The 18,962-nt window shown below is 53.5% G+C and overlaps 1 protein-coding gene across 8 annotated transcripts in view; it reads left to right on the top strand.

The window, feature by feature from the left end:
• ADCY9 (adenylate cyclase 9) overlaps positions 1-968 on the top strand; it is a 99,194-nt gene extending 98,226 nt beyond the window's left edge. For 3 of the 8 annotated variants that reach the window (XM_072878143.1, XM_072878142.1, XM_072878140.1), the window contains 2 exons: positions 1-283; positions 411-968. In XM_072878143.1, coding sequence (XP_072734244.1) covers positions 1-283; positions 411-745 — 618 coding nt within the window. In that variant the 3' untranslated portion in view covers positions 746-968. Of the gene's footprint in view, positions 284-410 lie in introns of those variants that run through there. The other 5 variants (XR_012044957.1, XR_012044953.1, XM_072878141.1 and 2 more) reach the window with 4 other exon arrangements.
• The last annotated feature ends 17,994 nt before the right edge of the window (positions 969-18,962 follow it).

The raw sequence follows: 18,962 nt of genomic DNA, 5'->3' as shown, positions 1-18,962 counted from the left end.
CAGAGAGCGTGGATGGCTTATTCTAGAATACCAGTGCCTTATTCAGATTCTCTTAATCCACTTGGAAAGTGGAGTGAGGCATTGTTACTCTGGAGTAAGAGTCCCCAGAAAAAGAAATGGCTGACGAGGAGCAGCTGGCTGCGAAGAGGAGCCTTGATGCTTTCAAAATCTGAACGCGTCCGGCCGACAGCTGAAGGTGTTGGACTGCTGTGGGCGGCTCGGCAGCAAAGCCCAGGGCTCTGGCTCGCTCTCACACCCACCCGCCCCTCCCTCGGGGGCTCCCGTAAGCGTCCCATTTTATGTTCATTGGGTTTCACTGGGGGAAAAAAATCCTTAAGGAAGCCCCGAGCCCTTGCAAAGTAAGGGTTTGACCTGGAAGATTTGAAGGTTTCCTCTGGATCCGTGCCCAGGCGCTCTGCTCCTTCTGCCCGCGGATGACTGGAGACCCGCAGCCGTCGCGTCCTGCAGCACCGCACCCTTCTCCTCTTCGCACGTGCTGACGACGGGGCCCTGCCGCCGGAAGATTTGTGCGGGTCCAGCCGGGTGTCCGGGTTTCCCTTTCCCCTGCTCTCCCTGCGGGCTGCAGCACACCAAGAGCTTTGTCCCCCTGGAATCGCGGAGAGGTGGAGTCTGGTTTCTCCAAGGGTGCCGATTTATTGTTTTGCTCCATATTTTAAATAGGGTTGGGTTTTTTTTTTCCCAAAGACAAGGTAAGTATCAGCGCTCACGTGTAATGCACGTGTAATGCATGTGTGGTGCGCTTGGCTCTGCAGCCAGCGGTTGCACCATGTTCCTCGATGCCAACCCAGGTTTTTAATGCCAGTAGGTGTGTGTAAGCCATGCTCAGGTGTTCCTGGGTGTTTGCCTTCTGTTGTAGGGGAAAACTGTTCCAGCGTTATCCAGCCGGGTTTCTATTGTAGATCGTGGTGATTGTCAACTGCCAAGGGATATTTTTTAATAAATCTTATCAAGGCATTTCAAATAAATCCAGTCTTCCTGTTTTCCTTTTCAGTTCCGCCTTGTCTTCTCCCCAGGTAACCCCACGTTAAAGTTTCTTCTCTTTCTGTGCTTTGGTTCACGGTCAAGAATGCACTCTGCACCCATGTTGGGTGTATCGAGATAAGCCCTATGTTTAGTTTGCGTGGGGACTGTGGGTACAAGAAAAGCCCAAAGATCTTTCAGGGACGTGTTTCACAGCGGTTCCCAAAAGGCCAGGCCGCGTTTGTCCGTAGGCAGCCTCGGGGCGACACGGGACGGTGGGGGACGACGAGGCCAACCTGGAGGCTGCTGCATCTCTCCCATCTGCAGGCGCTGCCGGGGATCCCCCACCTCAGTCGCGCTGCGGCAGCACGGAGCCTGCAGGAGACGCTGGTTTCTTCCTTTGCGTTTCAAGATTGTTCCGGATGCCTGAAAGGTATTGACTTACCCCGCAGGTGCGGTAGCGTGGTGGGGAGGTCCCGGGCTGGTGTGCGCTGCCCCGCTGCGCTGCTCTTGGGGACAACTGCTTCTGAGGAGCCACCATCAACTCTGGGGTGATAAAGAGAAGCCAACGTCTGCCCTGCCCAGGGCCTGCTGCCATAGCGCCCGGAGCCATCTCGCCGTCTGTGAGCCGTGGGTGGCCAGAAACCGCGCCCGGTCATTTTTCAACTTTGGGAGGTGGGAACCTGAGGGTGACTGCTGGCCTGGGCTCGGCAGGGCACAAGGAGACTGGGGTGCCCTCCAGCTCCAGTGCCGTGGAAGGTGGTTGAGGAGCAGATCTGCCAGCTCCCGATCCGGTTTCCCTGGGGTATCCTTGGGGGTTCCCTGGGGGTCCCCAAGCTCCAGCTGCTCCCGTGGTTTCCTGGGGCTGCTCCAGCTCCCTCTGGGTCTCAGCCCCGCAACCTGGCAGCCCAGCTGGATGCCATCTCTGCTCGAGGGGACGCCCGCCCGCCTTGTTCTGCTGCGCCATTGCCGAGGCTTCACCGAAGGACCCTGCCGATGTTGCCGGCCCTGGACCTGCTTCGGGTGCAGCCCGTGGGCGCGGCAGTGAGGGTGCTCAAGCCTGGCTCCCCGCAGCAGCTACCGGCTTTCATTTTCACACCATTTAAAAAGCTTTTCCTTCATCTCTGGGGCCAAATCCTTCTTTGAAGCCATAATCTTTTTCCCCAGCTCTCCCTGGTTTCATAACGTTTCAGTCCAGCCAAAGCCCGCAAGCAATTTGGGTTCAATTACCATTGCCACTGAAGCACCCGTTGGTGGCATCGTGCGGCGTGGATCAGCCGCAGCGCTGGGGGGAGCGGGGACCTGCCGGGGCTTCGCTCAGCCAGGCCACAGCCGGCTTTTGTTCTCACTTGTTAATCAGTGTTTTGGTTTTGGTAGCTAAATTTTTGTTGCTTTGTGGTGTCGAGCGGCAATTCTCATTTCACAGCTTTGCGGAGTTTATGGGAATTTAAGAGCTAGATGCAAATGAACTTCATTAACATGCTTAATTATCTTATAAACCTCATATCCATCTGTCCTGCATATGCTTTGTACTCGACGCTTTGAGACAAGCCACCGTGTTAGGCTTGGCACGAGGCGGCTGCGAGCGGGAGCCTTTGGGGAGAGCCCGGCTCTGCCTGTGGAGCGACTGGGCTTTAGTGCCGGGGATGCGTCTTGGAGGTGAAATGTCATTTTTCAAAGGCCGGGTCCAAGCTGGGAGCCTGGAAATGAACCAGTAAAACACGCGGCAGGATGACGCGGTCTTGGGAATGATTTGCTAAAAGCAAAAAACCAGCGTGGAAACTTTTCTGATGTCTCAACAGGAGAAATGCTGGCAAGAGGCTCCAGGCCAGCAGCTCCGTGATGGGCAAGAGGTTGGGGCTGGGAAGGCAGAGCCGGAGCCAGGAGCTTCACCCAAGGGGGTTCGCTATAGAAAAGCTTTGGGCAAGTCCCCAGAAGAGACCTGGCCTCGTGGTGCCACGCTGAAGGACCCATCCCACACGCCGGTGTCTCTAGATGAGGGTTTTTCAAGCCAGATGATGTGCAGAGGATGGGTTTGCTGCCAGGGTCACCGCAGAGCTTCGTGCTCAGGTCAGGCTCCCTCCTCTCTCACACCCAGGAGCTGTTGGCGTCGCAGAAGAGCTGCAGAGTCCGGTGGAGCACCCATGGGTGCCCAGCTCGGACTCCAGCCTGGCACGTGTGATGGCGTCAGGGTGCCGGGTGCTAACACCAGTTCCTCACAGCGATCTCCAGCCCCATGGTTTCTGGCAGAAAGCTAGGCATGTTTTGCGTGGTTTCGAAGATGCTGTGGTGCAGGGCTCCAGCAGCCGCATCCCTAACTGCGACGAGAGGCAGTGCAAGGGCGACAAGCTCACTGCAGCGAGGGGCTGCGCCCCGCCGAGCTCCGCTGCCGAGCGAGTCCCCGGGTTTCTGCCGGTGCACGGAGCAAAGCTGGAGGCAGAGGCACGAGAGCATTCGAGAGCCCGATGGGATCTTCTCCGAGCTGAGTCTCCAGATCCGGCTGCCTGTTTCAGCAGTCAGTGCCCCAGCCTGGTTTTGGGAACTTGGAGCGCCAGAGCCCTCCCCGACGGCCGGCTCCTCTCCTGGGTGGGGAATCATTAAAATAAACCCCAAATCCTGCCCGTTTGCAGCCCAAGATCCTGAACTTGTATCCCTTGGTGGCGCACGATGTATTTCGCAGTGGGGAAGCTGCGCTGCAGTCGCAGCGCTGGGTGCCACAAGCAGAATCGCAGGGAATGCTTTTGTGCTTATTTAATTTTATTCAAAAATATAATGAAATAAATGAGCCTTTACTTCCAGGTTGCCTTGCAAATCCGTAGATCTGCTGGGTAAGAGACAGTGCAAATCCCAGACTTGCACCACAGCCCCCAAAGGGTTTATGGGCTGTAACGGGGGCTGAGCACAGGGAGCAGCTCCGGAGGAGGGGGATGAGGTGGCCGCAGAGCTTGGGATGCGGAGCTGGAGATGCTGCGGTCAGGTGCTGGGTGCAGGGAGTGTCGTGGCAGGGAAAAACAAGCCAAGAGCAGGACTTGGTACAAATCTTTACCTCTTTTATATGACAGCGTCACGTTGGAGCTGCCTCCATCAGCGGACGCTCAGCGCACGGGGGTAACCCGCTGGGGTGCTGCTGCGTGCACCTCGCTGGCCTCTTGTCCCGGGAAAGGCAGTGATGTTGCTTTGCACCGAATCGCTGCTTGTCAGGGGTATGTTCATAACGAAGCCGAAGCAGAACATGAATTTTTCCAGGCCTGGGAGGGAGCGAGGACCCGGCACGCAGCAACCCCGGAGCCACACAGCCCTGGGGATGGGCGTCCGTCGCCACAGCGGTGAGTCCACGTGTCCGGTGAGCGGGGAGTGCAACGCATAGCAAAGCGCTGACGGAGGATCTCCTTCCCTTCTCTTGGTCTTGCCAGCTCACATCATGGCAAAGACACCTTGTTCCTGCAGGGGCTCAGATAACGCCCTGGCCCGGGCACCCCCCTGCCTTCCCCTCTCTGCATCCAGCCTCCCTGGTCCAAGGCCAATGTCGCTATCGAGTTACCAGCCACCCCAGCCTCCCCGTTTTCCTCCAGCGCAGCCAGATGCAAAGTTTAAGAGTGAGGATATTGAAAAATTTAGAGCTGGAGCTCTAAAAAATTTGAAATGTTAGCATGTGATGGTGACGCTGCATGCTTAGGGGCTGCACACTGGGATGCTGGAGCCAGAAAGATGCTCAGCACCTGGGGAAGCACCGAAACCTCCGGTCATCCGGCACAAATAGAGATGCGGCTGCAGGGTGAGCAATGCCACTCTGTGCCGCTGTGTGACCGTGGGCACAGGGACCCGTTCGCAGCCAAAGGGCCCTCGCCAAGCCGTGGCGGAGGAGGTGGAAAGCCAGCACAGCCCCGAGGACGGGCTTTGCTCTGCACAAGGAGCTGCCAGCAAAGCCTGAAACCCCCCTGCCGCATCCAGCTCCCCTCCAGCACTGGGATGTGGGGAGGCCGTGAGCCAAAACCCTCTGCAAATCCAGGATGTGGGCAATGGGGAGAGAAAACACAGTTTTGGGACCGGTTGGTGGGTTTGGAGGCAGGTGCTCTGCGGGTGTTTCGGGGGGAGCTCAGGGATGTGCCTGGTGAGCACAGACCCCGAGGGCACCGTGGTTTGATGGCATTGTGGGCAATGTACAAACCTTTATCGATATCACTTGTGGCTATAACCCAGGAACTGCTGTGCCAGCTGGGCTCCGAATCCCTCCTCCTGGAAAAAATGGGATAAATTTTACCTTTTCTTTTTTAATCCATAGAAAATACAAGTGAAAAGTGTCCCCCTCGTGTTGCTCCTGCCCCGTGGAGCTGCTGTCGCACCGTGCTCACCCCACTGTGCAGCGCTGGTCCGTGCTGCGGGACCCACGGCTGCACCCATGGGTGCCTGTGAGATCCGGCTGTGCACGAACAGCTCTGATGGGGGCAGGTCCTGCTGGTTTGGCTCCTCGGCTTCCAGGAGTTCTCCCAAACTTTGCCTGGTAAAATCCTCCCGTCTCCAGTGGGAGAGGGGAGCATGTGGGGGAGGAGAGGAGCTGGGGCGATAGCGGGGTGGTGCCTGGTGCCAGAAATCCCCCTGAAATGGTTTTCAGCCCTGGAGGAGCCCGGTTTGCTGGCATAGGGACCCCACGGGGGCTGGCGCCGCTGTGCCGGTGCCGCGTGCGCCCACGGGGGCATGGGGAAAGGGGAGCCGGGGCAGCGATGGGCTGAGTTTCCAGCTGAGGTCTTGCAGCGTGCATCACTCTCTGCTTCCAGGCTGGGTCCCCAGACTCCTCTTTCACTGCTGGACCCTGTTCCGTGCATCGTGTGCTGTTTTCCTTCCTCCTGGGTGCATTTTTCGGGTGCCCCTGTGCTATCTGCATGTGGCAGAAGGCGGCTTCTTGCTTTTATACCTGCTGCAAGAGGGTGTAAACGCCTAAAGGACCCTCATCGCTAAAGGTGCTTCCCAAAGATCGGAGATGCCGGGAAAGACCCTGCAAAGCAAAGGGACAGCGACATGGAGAAACCTGCAGCTCTCCCCTTCGCCCCTGCGGGCAGCTGGGGCCAGCGTGGCACTGGGGACATGGGGACAGGAGTGGGCTGCTGAAGGCGCAGGGCCCGGCATGTCCCGGCCTTTATCTCCCCCTAGTGCCACCCGCTCTGCTCGTTTGCTCCGGCGCTGCACAGTGCACAGAGTCCGGCAGTGCCGCACATGGCGGCCGGGAGGCTTGGGGAAACCCAGCTCTGGGGCAGCGATGGCCCGGACCGGCCGCTGCTGCGAGTGCAGGGGACTGGGCACGGCCGGGGGGCAGCGTCATGGTGGGGCAGGACCCACATAGGCATCAGGAGCAATGAGCTGAGTAACCCAAAAACCTGGTCGAGCAAATGCCAGGCAGGGCCGTGGCATCCGACAGCGGTAAGGAGGCGTTCGGCATCCTGGGAGCGTTACTGCTGCGGTGGAGATGGGGAGAAGAGGGAGATGATGGAGAGCGAGGCGATGAAGGCACCTTCACTTGGCCCCAAGGTACCTAAAAGGTGACGTTTCCGAGGCTGAAATGAGGTTGTTTCAGTGTCACGGTCAGCTGGACATTGTGACCTGTGCAGGCCTGAGGTTAAGGGTTCATTGCAGCTGCGAGGAGAGGGTTGTCCCCAGTCCGCGAGGCTGTGGGGGGCTGTAAGGCCAAGCCCCGCTGGTCTCTGCACCACGCTCGGGGCAGCCTCAGCCCCACTGGAGCTGGGGATCAGCCCTGGGTGCTGCGGGACCTTTGGGGACAAGGACCTCGCTCGGTCCTGAGCCCATCTTGTCCCTGGGCCATGCGTGCACTGAACTATGTCCAGCCTCAGCGGGAGCCGTGGGGTTGCACACAGCCCGTTGAGGCTCCTCGGGCATCTCTGCTCTGCTGCGGCCGGCGTGCGGGTTTGTCCTCCGCCGTTAGCTCCGAGCTGTCCATCTCCTGCGGTCTGAACAGGGTAAAAGGAGGCAGGGGCTCTTCCTTGGAGACTGGCCAGACCGTCAGCCCAGGGCGGTAAGGCGCATGGCAGGGAAATGGTTAAAAAGACACGTTTGGCACCATGAAAAGGCTTTGTACAGCTTCAGGTAGCAGCGGTCTGCCCCGGGTTTGGCTCCCCAGGGAGCCTCGTGCCCCTGTGCCCTTTCGCACTCTGCTGCAGGCGACACGCCGTGCCCTGCCTCGGGCGATGTGGCACCACCGGGGACGCTGCGTTTCAGGGTTGTCCCCGAGCCGGGGACAGAGCTTGTCCTGGTTTAGTGCGTTTCTGTTGCCCTTTGAGGTGTTAGACATGTTTTAGCCCTTCTGCTTGGCTGTGGCTAAGCGTGAGACCTGCCCGTGGGGACGGGGACGCGGGGTGGGCTGGGCAGCACGGGGCCGTGGTGTATAGGGCCATACGGTGCGGGGCCGCGGTGTATAGGGCCATACGGTGCGGGGCGTGGGGCCTCGGCTTCGGAACCATCCCGTGCAGGGTGCGGGTCATGCTCTGTGAGGCCATATGGGGCAGGCCGTGGGGCTGCGCAGCGTGAGGCTGTGCTCTGCGGGGAGCGTGGGGCGCGCAGGCAGCCTCTGCTCTACGGGGGGACACGAGCGATGCTGGCCCCACACCGCGTGTCCCCGATGCGAGGACCCGCCTGAGCCGGGGGATTGCACAGGGGCCGTGCGTGTGCCTGGCCACGCAGCACCCACCCTCTGCAGCGCCCGCCAGCCCCTCCGCGCTCCCCGCTCCCAGCACCGATCCCTGGGCCGTTCCCAGCAGCGACCAGCCCACGGAAGGAGTCTGCTGCACTCTTCTGGCTTTAGAAACAGTTCGAATCAGAGGATTCCTCTTTTTCAAACCGCATAGAGGGGAGTCACCCAAAGGGTTAATTGCAATGAAACCCCGTTTGGTTTTAGCAGCCCCCCCCGGCCAGGAGGAGGCTGGCAGCCCTGCGCACGGGTATTTATAGCAGGGTGAACTTTGAGTGTGTCCAGCGAGCGAGCGGGCAAAACCCCAGCTGGAGACGCGGGGAGGCCCTGGCAGAGCTGGAGGCTGTCAGGGGTCCCAGCCCCGGGGCTGCAGCAAAGCAACCGAGACCGTCTGCCACCGCGGCCCGGCCCCCGCACACCCCGCTCCAGAGCTGCGCACCCCACGGCCAGGCAGCACCGGGGCACCCAGGGACCCCAGGCTGTGGGACCCCCCGTGAACGCGCCTGGGTGGCCGAGGACACGGGGTTAAGCCTCCTTCAGCCACGGCACTGGAGCAGCGTCCTCACGAGCTGGTGTTCCCAGTCTCGGGAGCAGCGTGTGCTGTCAGCGGGACACAGGCATCTTCCCTTTTCCATGACAAACAGCAGGCAGAAGCTCCCACCTCCTCACGCTGTTCCAGGCCAGGTCCCTTCCCTCCAGACGACCTGCCAGCCCGTTCACCACGTCCTGGAGCGAAGCAGAGCAACATCACGTCTGGCTTCCTAACACTGAAACTGGGCAGGGGGAGTGTGGGTGGCAGGGGATGGGAAGGCTTTGTGTGTGTGCAAAGCTTGGGAAAAAACCCTAAAACCAAAAAAACCTGAGGATTTGCTTATCTTTTAACAGGTGGCAGCTGTACCTGTGGAGTGATGGGCCCTGCTTCCGACGCAGCAGTCCTGGCTGTCAGTTTGTCCGTGTCAATATGGTTTGCAACAGACGGGTGAGAGGCTGGTGGACGTGCTGGGCTCACAGACGGCCACGGCCGCTCTACGGCCATGGGGAGCCTCACGCCGTGCGTTGCCACTACCTAGTGCTGCTGAGCCCTGCTCCCCACCAAAGCCCCCATCTTCAGCCCAAGGTTGTCCTGCTGCTGGGGTCATCCCAAATCTGCAGCACTGTCCACAGCCATCAGATGGTCTGTGACCGTCCTGGTCTACGTGGACATCAGCGGTCTACGCAGGAGACTGGCTTTGCCAAGCGCAAGGGGAAGAAGAGAAGTGTCTCAAAGAAATGTTGTCGAGCATGCTTGGATAGGTGCTTCCAAAAGGGCCTTGATCTGAGAAGGGATCAGATCTGGGAAAGTCAGATCTAGCAACGTCTTCTTGCTATCAATGGAGACGGCGCGTGGGCTGGGAGCCAGCCACGAGCCAGCTGAGGAGGAGCATTACGAGCCCGAGACAGCCTTCCTTCAAGGGCAGGACTGCTGAAAGCGAGCAGCGTCGTTCCTGAGGGTGGGCTGAGCCGCTGATGGCTGTGCAGGACACCCACCCACCCTGCCGAGCCCAGATGCTCTTGCTGCCGGCACTGCAGCATAGGGGTCTCTGGAAGACCCCAGCCCTGCTGATCAGTGTTTCTCCAGCAGCAGCATTGCCGAGGCTGGAGTCGGTTGGGGCGTCATTTTTAGGAGTGCCTGAGACTGAAGCAGAGAGGAAACCAGAAAGCCCTGGTCCGGCATGCCTCCATCCATGGTGGGCTTGTGCTTTGACCACTCCACGCTGTTGAGATCCCCTTGACTCAAAATAGATATATTTCTTTGCGCAGAAGGGCTAGAAGAAGTGGAGGTGGGCAACAAGGATGATCAAAGAAATGGAGTGGCTTCCACCCAAGGAACAACTAGACAGGCTGGGATGCTTCATCCAGGGCAGGAGATGACAAGGAAAAGAAGAGAGAAGGCAGGAAAAGCTAAGTTTTCCCCAGGTCAGACTAATCTGGGTGGATCGTCATGAGGACGATGGGAGACGCATCGCTGACACAAAGATTATCTCCAGCCCCTTCTCCTGGGGCTGAGCATGGGACTTGCAGACGTGGTTATTGGAAACCTACCAAGCCCATATAGTATTTTTCCCCCTCAAAAGCCACTGAAATGTTTTGGCTGAAATTTTCTTTTTTCTTGTGAGTTTTCACTGTGATTCTGGCCCCAGAAGAGAGCATTTCATCTACTGTAGGTAACGTTTGACAGTGCTGTAAGCAAATGAAAATTGGATCTTATAAAGGGCAGTGTCTGGAAATCTTCATTGTGGAGGACTGGCCTCATTTATAATTACAAACATGTACAGTTTTGTACAATTGCACATCTTGGCCAGGTCTGAGGGCAATTGCTCAAGATTGCCTGTTTTTTCCTGAAAGTGCTGGTGATTTATTTGCGGGGAAACTTATTTTCTACCTTCAGGATAATAAAACGGTGTTGCTGTTGCCCTCTGAGATGTTTTTTAGGTCCTACCCGCCCCAGGAACATAGATAGGCCTTTGCCTCAGCAGGCATAGGAGCAAGCGCTGAAACGTCAGGGAAAGAAGGGAAGGAATGGTTTCAGTCTTACAGATTTCTGCATAAAATAGAAGCTAAAAGCAAGTCTTCAAAACAGTTGAGCAAGGATACTGTTCATTACATAAGGTTGCTGGGGAAAAAAAATAGGCTGATTTACATTTTTATAGGAAATAAAAGGAGTTTTGTGGGTGACATAGCACCTTCCACTGAGAATGTCAGCATGAGATAAGTGGGCTTCAAATAAAAGAGTAAACATTTTCCCGCGGGGACTGAATTCTTACCAGAGAGCTTAGCCTGGGAGGAAGGCATTTTTAAAAGAATATTTTTGTTGCTATAAACAATATACTTTAGTAGCACAATATGCCTTTACTGCAAGGATGCTAATTCTCACCTTTGCCTGCAAAATTTTGCTGGTTCATCTGAGTTTTGGTGAAGCTTTGGGTAGCAGGAAAACGGGACTACCTCTGTTTTGTGGCAGTGGTGTTTTTCAGGGCAGGAATTTCAGGGCAGGAGGAGAGTTCGATGTGCTTTTTAGGAGCGGAGGGATTTTTCAGCGGCCGTCAGAGCAGGCTGTAGTTTAGCGATACTTTAATTTCATTCACAACGAGTAGCCCGGTGGGGGTTTTATTCTGGTTTCAGGTTGGTGGCCCTTTGAGATTTGCTATGCCATGCTTCAGATCCGCTGCTGTCTGGCATAACAATTCAGGTTGCTCAAAAGCGATGATTAGCATAAATGAACGAGTGGGTGAAATGTTCATTATATTGCCTACTGTCATGTTTGTGTACCAGATTTTGTTACCATCTGTCGTTTCTGTTTTCTTGTTGTTGCCAAAAGTTGTCATTCTGAATGGAGGGTGGAGGCATATTTTCAAAAGCTAACACGAGATCATTTTAGGTACTTTAGGGCTCATATGTTCTGTGCTGGGTGTCAGCAGCCCTCATGTACATCAGCCTCGCAAGTCTTTGATAAATTCTGGGCAGTGATTTAATTAAAGTAGTTTTTAAAGTCACTGGTTGCAGGCACGCAAATGCATGAGATTCTCAGCTCTCCGCATTAGAAAAAAGTACCTGGTCCTTGCAATTGCAAAGAAAAGCTTGAAAATTAAGTATATGTTTTCCTTAATGTTGAATAAAAATAAAGAAGGGTGTATATAGTGACATCGGACTGTTAAAAACCAAGCTCCTGCCTAGAGATCTGACCAAGGAAAGCGACAGCTCTGCTATAACAGGCTGCGATGTCCCCAGATTATTTCCAGAGATGTAAATGTCCCGGGGACGAGAAGCTGGACAAATTCAACCTTGAAATAAGCTGCAGCTCTCTCGCGGCGACAGTAACGGCATACTGCGACAATTTGCAAGGGGAGCAGTGCACTCACCAGGGCTTGCAGCCTTTAAAGCAAAATTAGCTCATTTTCAACCACACGTTTTTAACTCAGTTTCTGGGAGGAATGGCTCAGCCTGCGAGCGGGGAGCTGGGTAGATGAAGCAGCGAGGATTTTTTTGCCTTGCCCCAGTGCTGCAAGATCACCTGGTCCGAGAGCTCGGTGCCCTGTGCCAGCCGGGGAGGGAGAGGGCTCCGGGGTGCCTGGATCGTCCCCCTTCCTTTGGGCTGGAGCACCAAGCTCGCGCTGCCAGCGTTTAAACCCTCCCTGGCAGTGCCGGGGCCGCGCTGGCACCTCGTCGCTTCCCAGCTCAGCCCACAGCAGCTCTGCTCTCCCGAGGGCTGTGCAGTTTTAATGTGACCCGAGTTACAGGGCTCAGTGTTCGAGTGAAATACAATGACCTGTGATATCCAAAAATACAGAAAAGATGATCTAATGGGTTCAGTTGGACTTAAACTTCAGGAAAATACAAAGCCAGGCAGTTTTGGGATGGTTTTTTGATGGTTTGGGCACAGCCAGTCAATGATCCAAATTCATAACCAAAGCTATAAAGATACTCCAGTGTTGTGGTGGGAACTCGCGCTGGAGTGGGAGCGCAGAGGGTCACTGCTTGCTCAAGGAGAGGTGGGGAAGATGGAGATGGGGCTGCCTTTGCTCTCTAAGAGGCACAGATAATTCTGAGCATCTCTGATGGAAGGCTGGGGGGAGACCAGGGCCATGTCATGACAGCAACCACATATAGACCACGGAAGGAGAAGGATGAGAATGAGACTTCTTTCCAGCAACTCTCCAAAAAGCCCGAGATGTCTGGCAGGAGGGATTTGAACTCCATGTCCAGAGCCGCAGAGTGTCCACCCGCTGCCAAACCGTGCCGGGATGTTTCCTGGCTTTGGCAGAACAAGAAGCCACCAAGGGAGCAGCTCTGGGAGATCCCTCAAAGAGGCCCAGAAATGGGTGTCTGGGCTCCACCACAGAGAACTTTGCACCAGCTGCTGGAGCCACAAGAGGGTAAATGAAGCGTCGTGTTGTGAGTGAATGAAATCCACATCCCCTCTCCAGGTCTCCCTCTTGGCTGGATGCCTCCTAGAAGCTTTTAAGCAACCCTATGGTGGGTTTGCACCCTTAGTGGTGCCGGCCACCCAGCCCGGGCTGCCCTGGGCTGCCCTGGCCCCTTCCTTGTAACCGCAGGAGGAGGCAGGACCGGGGGTGCAAAAAGGGGCTCGAGAGCACAGTGTGCAACCGGTGTCGGTGCTGTCAACCAAGGCTCAACCCAAGTGCCATTGCCTGTGTCAGGGGGTCAGTCCGGGCTGGTCACCGCCATAGCTGGAAGTCTCACGTCACTCTTCTTCCCAACTGCTTCGCTCTCCCCGTGCGTGGGCTGGAGTCACAGGACTGCACTTGCTCCAACAACTGGGCTCGTGCCAGCTCTGGTATGTTTTGTGATGGTTTTAAGTAATAAACTCTTCCTGGCAGAGTCTTCATCCATGCAAAATCCTGTATTTTACGAGGTCTTTGGCTGCTTTTGTAGTACGGGTTTGAGATAACAGCTCTGTCCTGTTTTAACACTTCACTAATGTAAATTGGCTTTCCTAGCTTGAATTCTTCCGTATTTGCTCTCTCCCAGAGGGTAATTTTACAAAGCTCGCAAGCAAATTCCACCCGAGCATTTCAGGATGCTGCAAGCATCACTGAAAGCCATTGTAAAAAGGTTGGGTCTGTTTTTGTTTCACAAGTGTATTTCAGAGCTCTAAAATTCAAACCAGCCTGGTAAACTGCCCTAAATGAGCACCAAGTGCCTTCTTGTGTAGGAGAGCCTGGAAGGCAGCTGAGAAGCCTTCAGATAAGCAGGGAGATGTGGGCTTGGACCACAGGGAGTGGAGCTGACCTGGCAGAGGGGCCAAACTGGTTGCTTACAGGCTGATTTAATAGCTGTGACCATAAACTGGATATGGTGGATTTGGGGGACAGATCTAAGGTGTGGTAGTTTGCCGAGCACCGCTCCAGGATCACGATGATGGGACCTCGAGGCTGGGTGATTTGGAGCTGATCTGCCTCCACTCCCCTGCTAAGCACAAGGCAGGGATAAGCTATTAAAGCTGATGTGGGGTAGGAAGAAAAGCAGGAAAAAAGGGAGTTTCTCTTCTTAACGCCTAATCTGCTGTTGGCTTAAGAAAACAGAAAAACAAGCGACCTGGGATGATCTAAGACCTAAGCGCAGCGTGCATGTGCATGGCTGCACACATTGACAGCCAACCTGTTGAGTTCGGCATTGTAGAAAGTAAGCAGCGTGCGTAAGGTGGACAGGTTGGTTTGAAGAGTTAATCCTGTTATAATTAGAGACAGTGCTGTAACAGCAACATCGCAGAGTTGCAAATCAGAGGGCGAGATGACACCAAGTCCTAGAGTGTGTCAAGTCTTGCAAGAATGGGACAGGAGTAATATGCATAACAAAAATAATCCAGCCTCATGCTTGAAGGAATGGAGCAATAATGTGAGAGAGCTGGGGAAGGCTTCTCTCCCGGTCCAGCCGACAAGGTGCTTGGCATTGAGGAACTTCAGGCAAGAAGAGTATCATGTCCAACCACGGGTACAAAATCCAAACAAATTAAAATGCATCTGGACTAATGTGCAGTGATGTGCGTGTACATTAAGAGTGCTTCCTGACCTTTACAGGGATTGTTTTATACCCTGGAGCATGACATTTTATTATTCTTGCCTTCTACATAATTTATCATAGAAAAATATTATTTTGGCTATAAAATTATTCGCCTTCATTTTAAGCCCAGCAATAGTATTTAACTTTCTGATCCTTTTTGAAACTAATTTCCCCAGGCAAATTACATACTGTGCCAAGAGATTCCTTCGGCTTTAAATTTTCTTGCCATTAATGTCACAGAATGGGACATCACAGCTGAGAGGGTGATCATTTTTTTGATAACCTTGAAAGCAACAGAGTAGAGCACCTCGTTGGAGTTGCTCTCACACAGGTTTTCCAGTGGAAATTATCCCAGTTTTTCCTGTGCCGATTATCACCACCACAACAGTCCGCTTTGCTGCCCTGCACTGATCCCCTTAACCTGAGCTAGAAGCCGTAATGACAACAATTATTTCTATTTTCACCCGAACCCATTATTTAGGCACTCTGCAAACACATGGCAAAAGGCGATTTCTGCTGAAAAAGGTTTTACAGCTGAAGCCCTCGTGCTGTGTTTGGGAGAAATTCTGGACTATATCGACAAAAAGGGTTTGGGTTTGGCTCTACCACACTCTACACTGAGCACCCAGGGGATGCCAGGAGTGATTCAGGCAGCCGACACAAGTCGATAGGAGGGAAGCGAGACACGTCGCGTGGATGTACGAGAGCCAGACCTTACCCGAGGAGCTCTCTGAGAGAACCACGGGGCTAGAGAAATAGGGGAGCCTTTGAACTGGTTGTTGTCATAACAAGAAAAAATAATTAATTTGGTTGGAATCAAACTGATGTGAAAAACGCAGTGAGGGGAAGGTTGGTGAAATGATATATTTTGGTCACTTTGTCCTTTCTTACTCCTTTTATTTTCCCAGTTTTTGAGCTAAAAGCTGTTTTTAAAGCTTTGTTCATGCAGCATGGAAATTAAATGTTTTCTTTATCAATTAATTGATCAGAAGGTTTCAGTGGTTGCCGAATTCCAGAAGCTGAAACCTCAGGGGTTTTCCGAATACTCACTGAATACCTGAACTTGCAAGAGTTATCCACCTGCAGAAAAGTGCCGTTTTCCACAAACGTGTTATTTGCTAGAAAGAGGGGGAAAAAAGCCATCATCATCCAACTCTACTAGTCCCCCAGAAATGCTGAGATGACGACCAGCATTCAGTCTCATTTCTCCTAGAAAATGCAGTTCCTAACTCCAGAGCAGAGGGAGGTGTCTGCTCTGCTTGACATCTGCCACTGTAATGCTCTCCTGATGTCCAGCCCTACGCCACAGCCTGCCTGGTTTGGCCCCAGGTCTCCTAACCTCAGCTCCCCACCAGGAGGGCCCTCACGAGACCACCACGTCCACCCACCCACCCACCCCAAGGCTGGGCCTGGAGCTAGATCTTTCCTGATAGCTCCTTGGCCACCGTGATGATGGGGACCAGACACCCATGGCATGGCTTGGTGGGGTGCTCTTCAAGCAATGTGGGGCTGGGCCACAAGCAGTCCCACTTCAAACCAGACAGCACTGAGCTCTGAGCTCCTGTGGAAGTTGCTCTTTTTTTGTCCAAAACAAGGGAAGAACCCTTGTGGTGGAGGAAGAGCGAGGCTGGAGGAAGAAACGGGCGGTTAATGTATTCACCTTGTCAACCCAGCTCAGTGGGCTCCCTGCCCTGATGAATATTGAAGAATTTTATACAAATTGGAACTGGTTCAGCAGGACAGTTTTCCAGAGACCCAGCCCAGAAAGGCTTCCTGGTCACTGCTGGGGGCCCTTTGCTCCACGGGAGGAGAGCGTAGTCGCAGCCTTGCTCGAAGGCTTGAGGGGGATGAGCACCCCTGTTCTCCTTCGGGGTGAGCTGTGGGAGATGCGGGTTGGGGGGCTCTGCAAGAAGGGTGATTGGGGGGGACCCCCAGGCCAGTGGGATGGAGTGATGGCCACCTGCAAAGCTTCTGGGCCTTGAGTGCTGCAGAGGTCTTGTGTGCCATAAGCTAGAGGGGCTTGCACATCTCCAGCCACAGAACCATAGTCACCAGGCATTTCTGTCGCTGGAAGCACCAGCAAATGCAAAATTTAGGTGCCTCTGGGGAAAGGAGAGGAGTCTGCAGCTGGGGTGGTGACTGCAGACAATGGAAGTTGCTCTTTTTTTGTCCAAAACAAGGGAAGAACCCTTGTAGTGGAGGAAGAGCAAGGCTGGAGGAACAAACAGGAATTCATCTGGTACATCCCAGGACTGCAGCTGCCCTCAGAGTATTTGTAGTACACAAAACTTTTCTAGTCTGAGTCAAAACATGCACTTTGCAGTGCAAGTTTGTGTTGAGTTGTAGATATGAGGAAACCTATTAGATGTTAAATGTTGTATGTTAAAACAAGTGCGACTTAACCGTCCGTCATATGCAGACCTGTTACTGCCTTCGTTCATGTGATGTCTGTTTTGGCCTGCTTACGACCTAGCCGAGAGCAAGTTGGTGACCCTTCAGGACTTCTTCAGTACAGTTAGGAGGTGTAGGAATAGAGATCCTGAGAAATTAGGCTATGCAAAGCAGGGGAAAGCAATAGGCATACTTAGGTGACTTAAGTATGTATAATAAGCTTTGTGTTAACCAAGTTGAAGGGTTTCTTGTTCGTATTAGACATATAGCATACTGCAACCCGGAGCATACACACTTGTTCCCAAGGTACCATTTTTAAATAGCATTGAATTTACTATTCTGGGCAGTTCATTCTTAAAAGCACTGCCTTGTGAAAATATTTATAAGTTTAAGTTCATGCCTTGAGTGTACAGTATTTAAGTTAATTGTTTAAAGTATTTAACCTCCTAAAATCAGAGTACAGGATCCAGTTTCTGTAGAAGAAAGTTTATGACCAAAAAAATTCAAGGAAAGAGCTGCTTCACTTTTGGCAGATTTGTTTTCAAATTGGTATCAGTAATTTGGTTCCACGGAAAGAATAATGTCTAGGTAAATAATGGAGCTGAGACTGAGAGTGCTGAGTTTGGAGCCCTAGAACAGAATATTTCTGACGACTCTCAGCTGGATGGTGGTATTTTCCCACTGCTCAAGACAGCAGTGGGGCAGGGAAGTCCTGTGGAGGAGCTGGCCATTTCCCTCCACAGACCTCAGCTTTGGGACAGTGGTCGGGGTCTGCAGAGGCACCGTGCTGTTGTGCGTTTGCCTTTGGAGCTGGCCTCTGCCCCGAGCGGGCCCGTCAGATGCACGATGGCCATGACGGTGCCTGAGCAAGGACAGGGCAGCCACCTCCGAGGCTTTACCGTGCTCTGAGAACTTGGGCAGAGTTAACTCTTGGAGCCTAACGCAGAAGATGAGGGACTTGTCTGCCACCTAAAACCAAAACATTTCACAGAGATGGCTTTTAACCCAGGCGACAGAGAGAGGCTGACACTACAGAAGAGCTTGGGGTTGCTCTCTGGGTGACTCTGGGAGTTCAACAGAGTCTCTGATAAGAAATAAAGTTTTTTAACAGGTGTGAGGAGTTGAGGCCAAAGCAGAAAGTTATGGGTTGGTGGACAAGCCAGGATTAACCCTTGACAAGGTAGGGGGAATTTTCCAGGAATGAAGCTACTAGAGATAACCAAAGGTCTTGCACTGAAGCTGTGATTGACACCAAGAGTTCCTTGAAAGAAGAGGGCTGAGGCAGAGGAACAGGCAAGGCTCAATGGAGCAGGAGCAACAGCAGAGCCGTACTGTTGTGGCTACCTCCACCAGCCAGGACAATGGCAGAGCAGGGGAAAAATGCAGTCACTGTCCCCATGGCTTTGCAAAGGCTCAGCAGAATTTTGCAGACGGGTGACTAACAGGATGATGGTGAGACTACGAGCTCAGGCAGAGTTTTCATGGGAACATCAGATTTTGCTGCAGCAAAAAATAAGGACTGTCAGACAGAATGAAGGAGGGCATTTCCAAATGTCATCTTAGACGGACATGGAAGTCACTGCATGGCTGTAAGCGCTGCTACCAATTAAAAAAAAAAAAAAAGATAGCTACATGCAGAGAGAGAAAAACAGCTGAACTATGAGATTTATAGTAATGAATTTACTTCCACAAAAGAAATATGCAGTCTATCCAAGTAGGTTAATAAATGCTTGGATCGCATTTGATCGAAAGGAGCAATGCTTAGCATGGTAAAATGTGCTGAGCCCTTGATCTCGTTTCTGCGATGCCCTCATGGAAAGAGCAGAGGACAGAAGTGGGGGAGGAGGAGTCTGAAGACATCTTTCAAGGGCCAAGGAATCGCCCAGTCCCCCACCTTGGGGCAGAGGTTCAAAGATGCTAATGTGTCACTGCTCTGAGATGCATGGAGTGAACAGAAGAAAGAAGGGACAGAGGCACCAGCCCTGGTGGGAAGGACGAGGTCTTTCTCTGAGATACAGGTTCAGGCAAGAGGTGGATTCTGCCATTCATTTGGGATTAAGCTAATGCCAAGCTGTGACCTGCAGCACCTGCAGAGCTTGCAAATCCTCTCTCCTACTGACTGTGTAATGGGGAAGGCCAAGCCTTTGACAGAGGGACAAGGCAGAGGGCAGGGAAGTGGAAAACGCTCAAATCTTCCCATCTCGAATGGCGAGTGTACCTATGGGCACCCTGCGTTTCCATGTGCTCAGGGAAGGGATCTTTCACCATAATCTGCAGGGGAAAGAAAAGTTTCATGTCTTCATTTTGGCCCGTGTTGGCTGACACCACCCAT

The sequence above is a fragment of the Ciconia boyciana genome, chromosome 13, assembly GCF_034638445.1.
Source record: "Ciconia boyciana chromosome 13, ASM3463844v1, whole genome shotgun sequence".
NCBI classification, from domain to species: domain Eukaryota; kingdom Metazoa; phylum Chordata; class Aves; order Ciconiiformes; family Ciconiidae; genus Ciconia; species Ciconia boyciana.
Note: the sequence above shows the minus strand (reverse complement) of the source record. Positions and strands in the feature narration are given on the sequence as shown.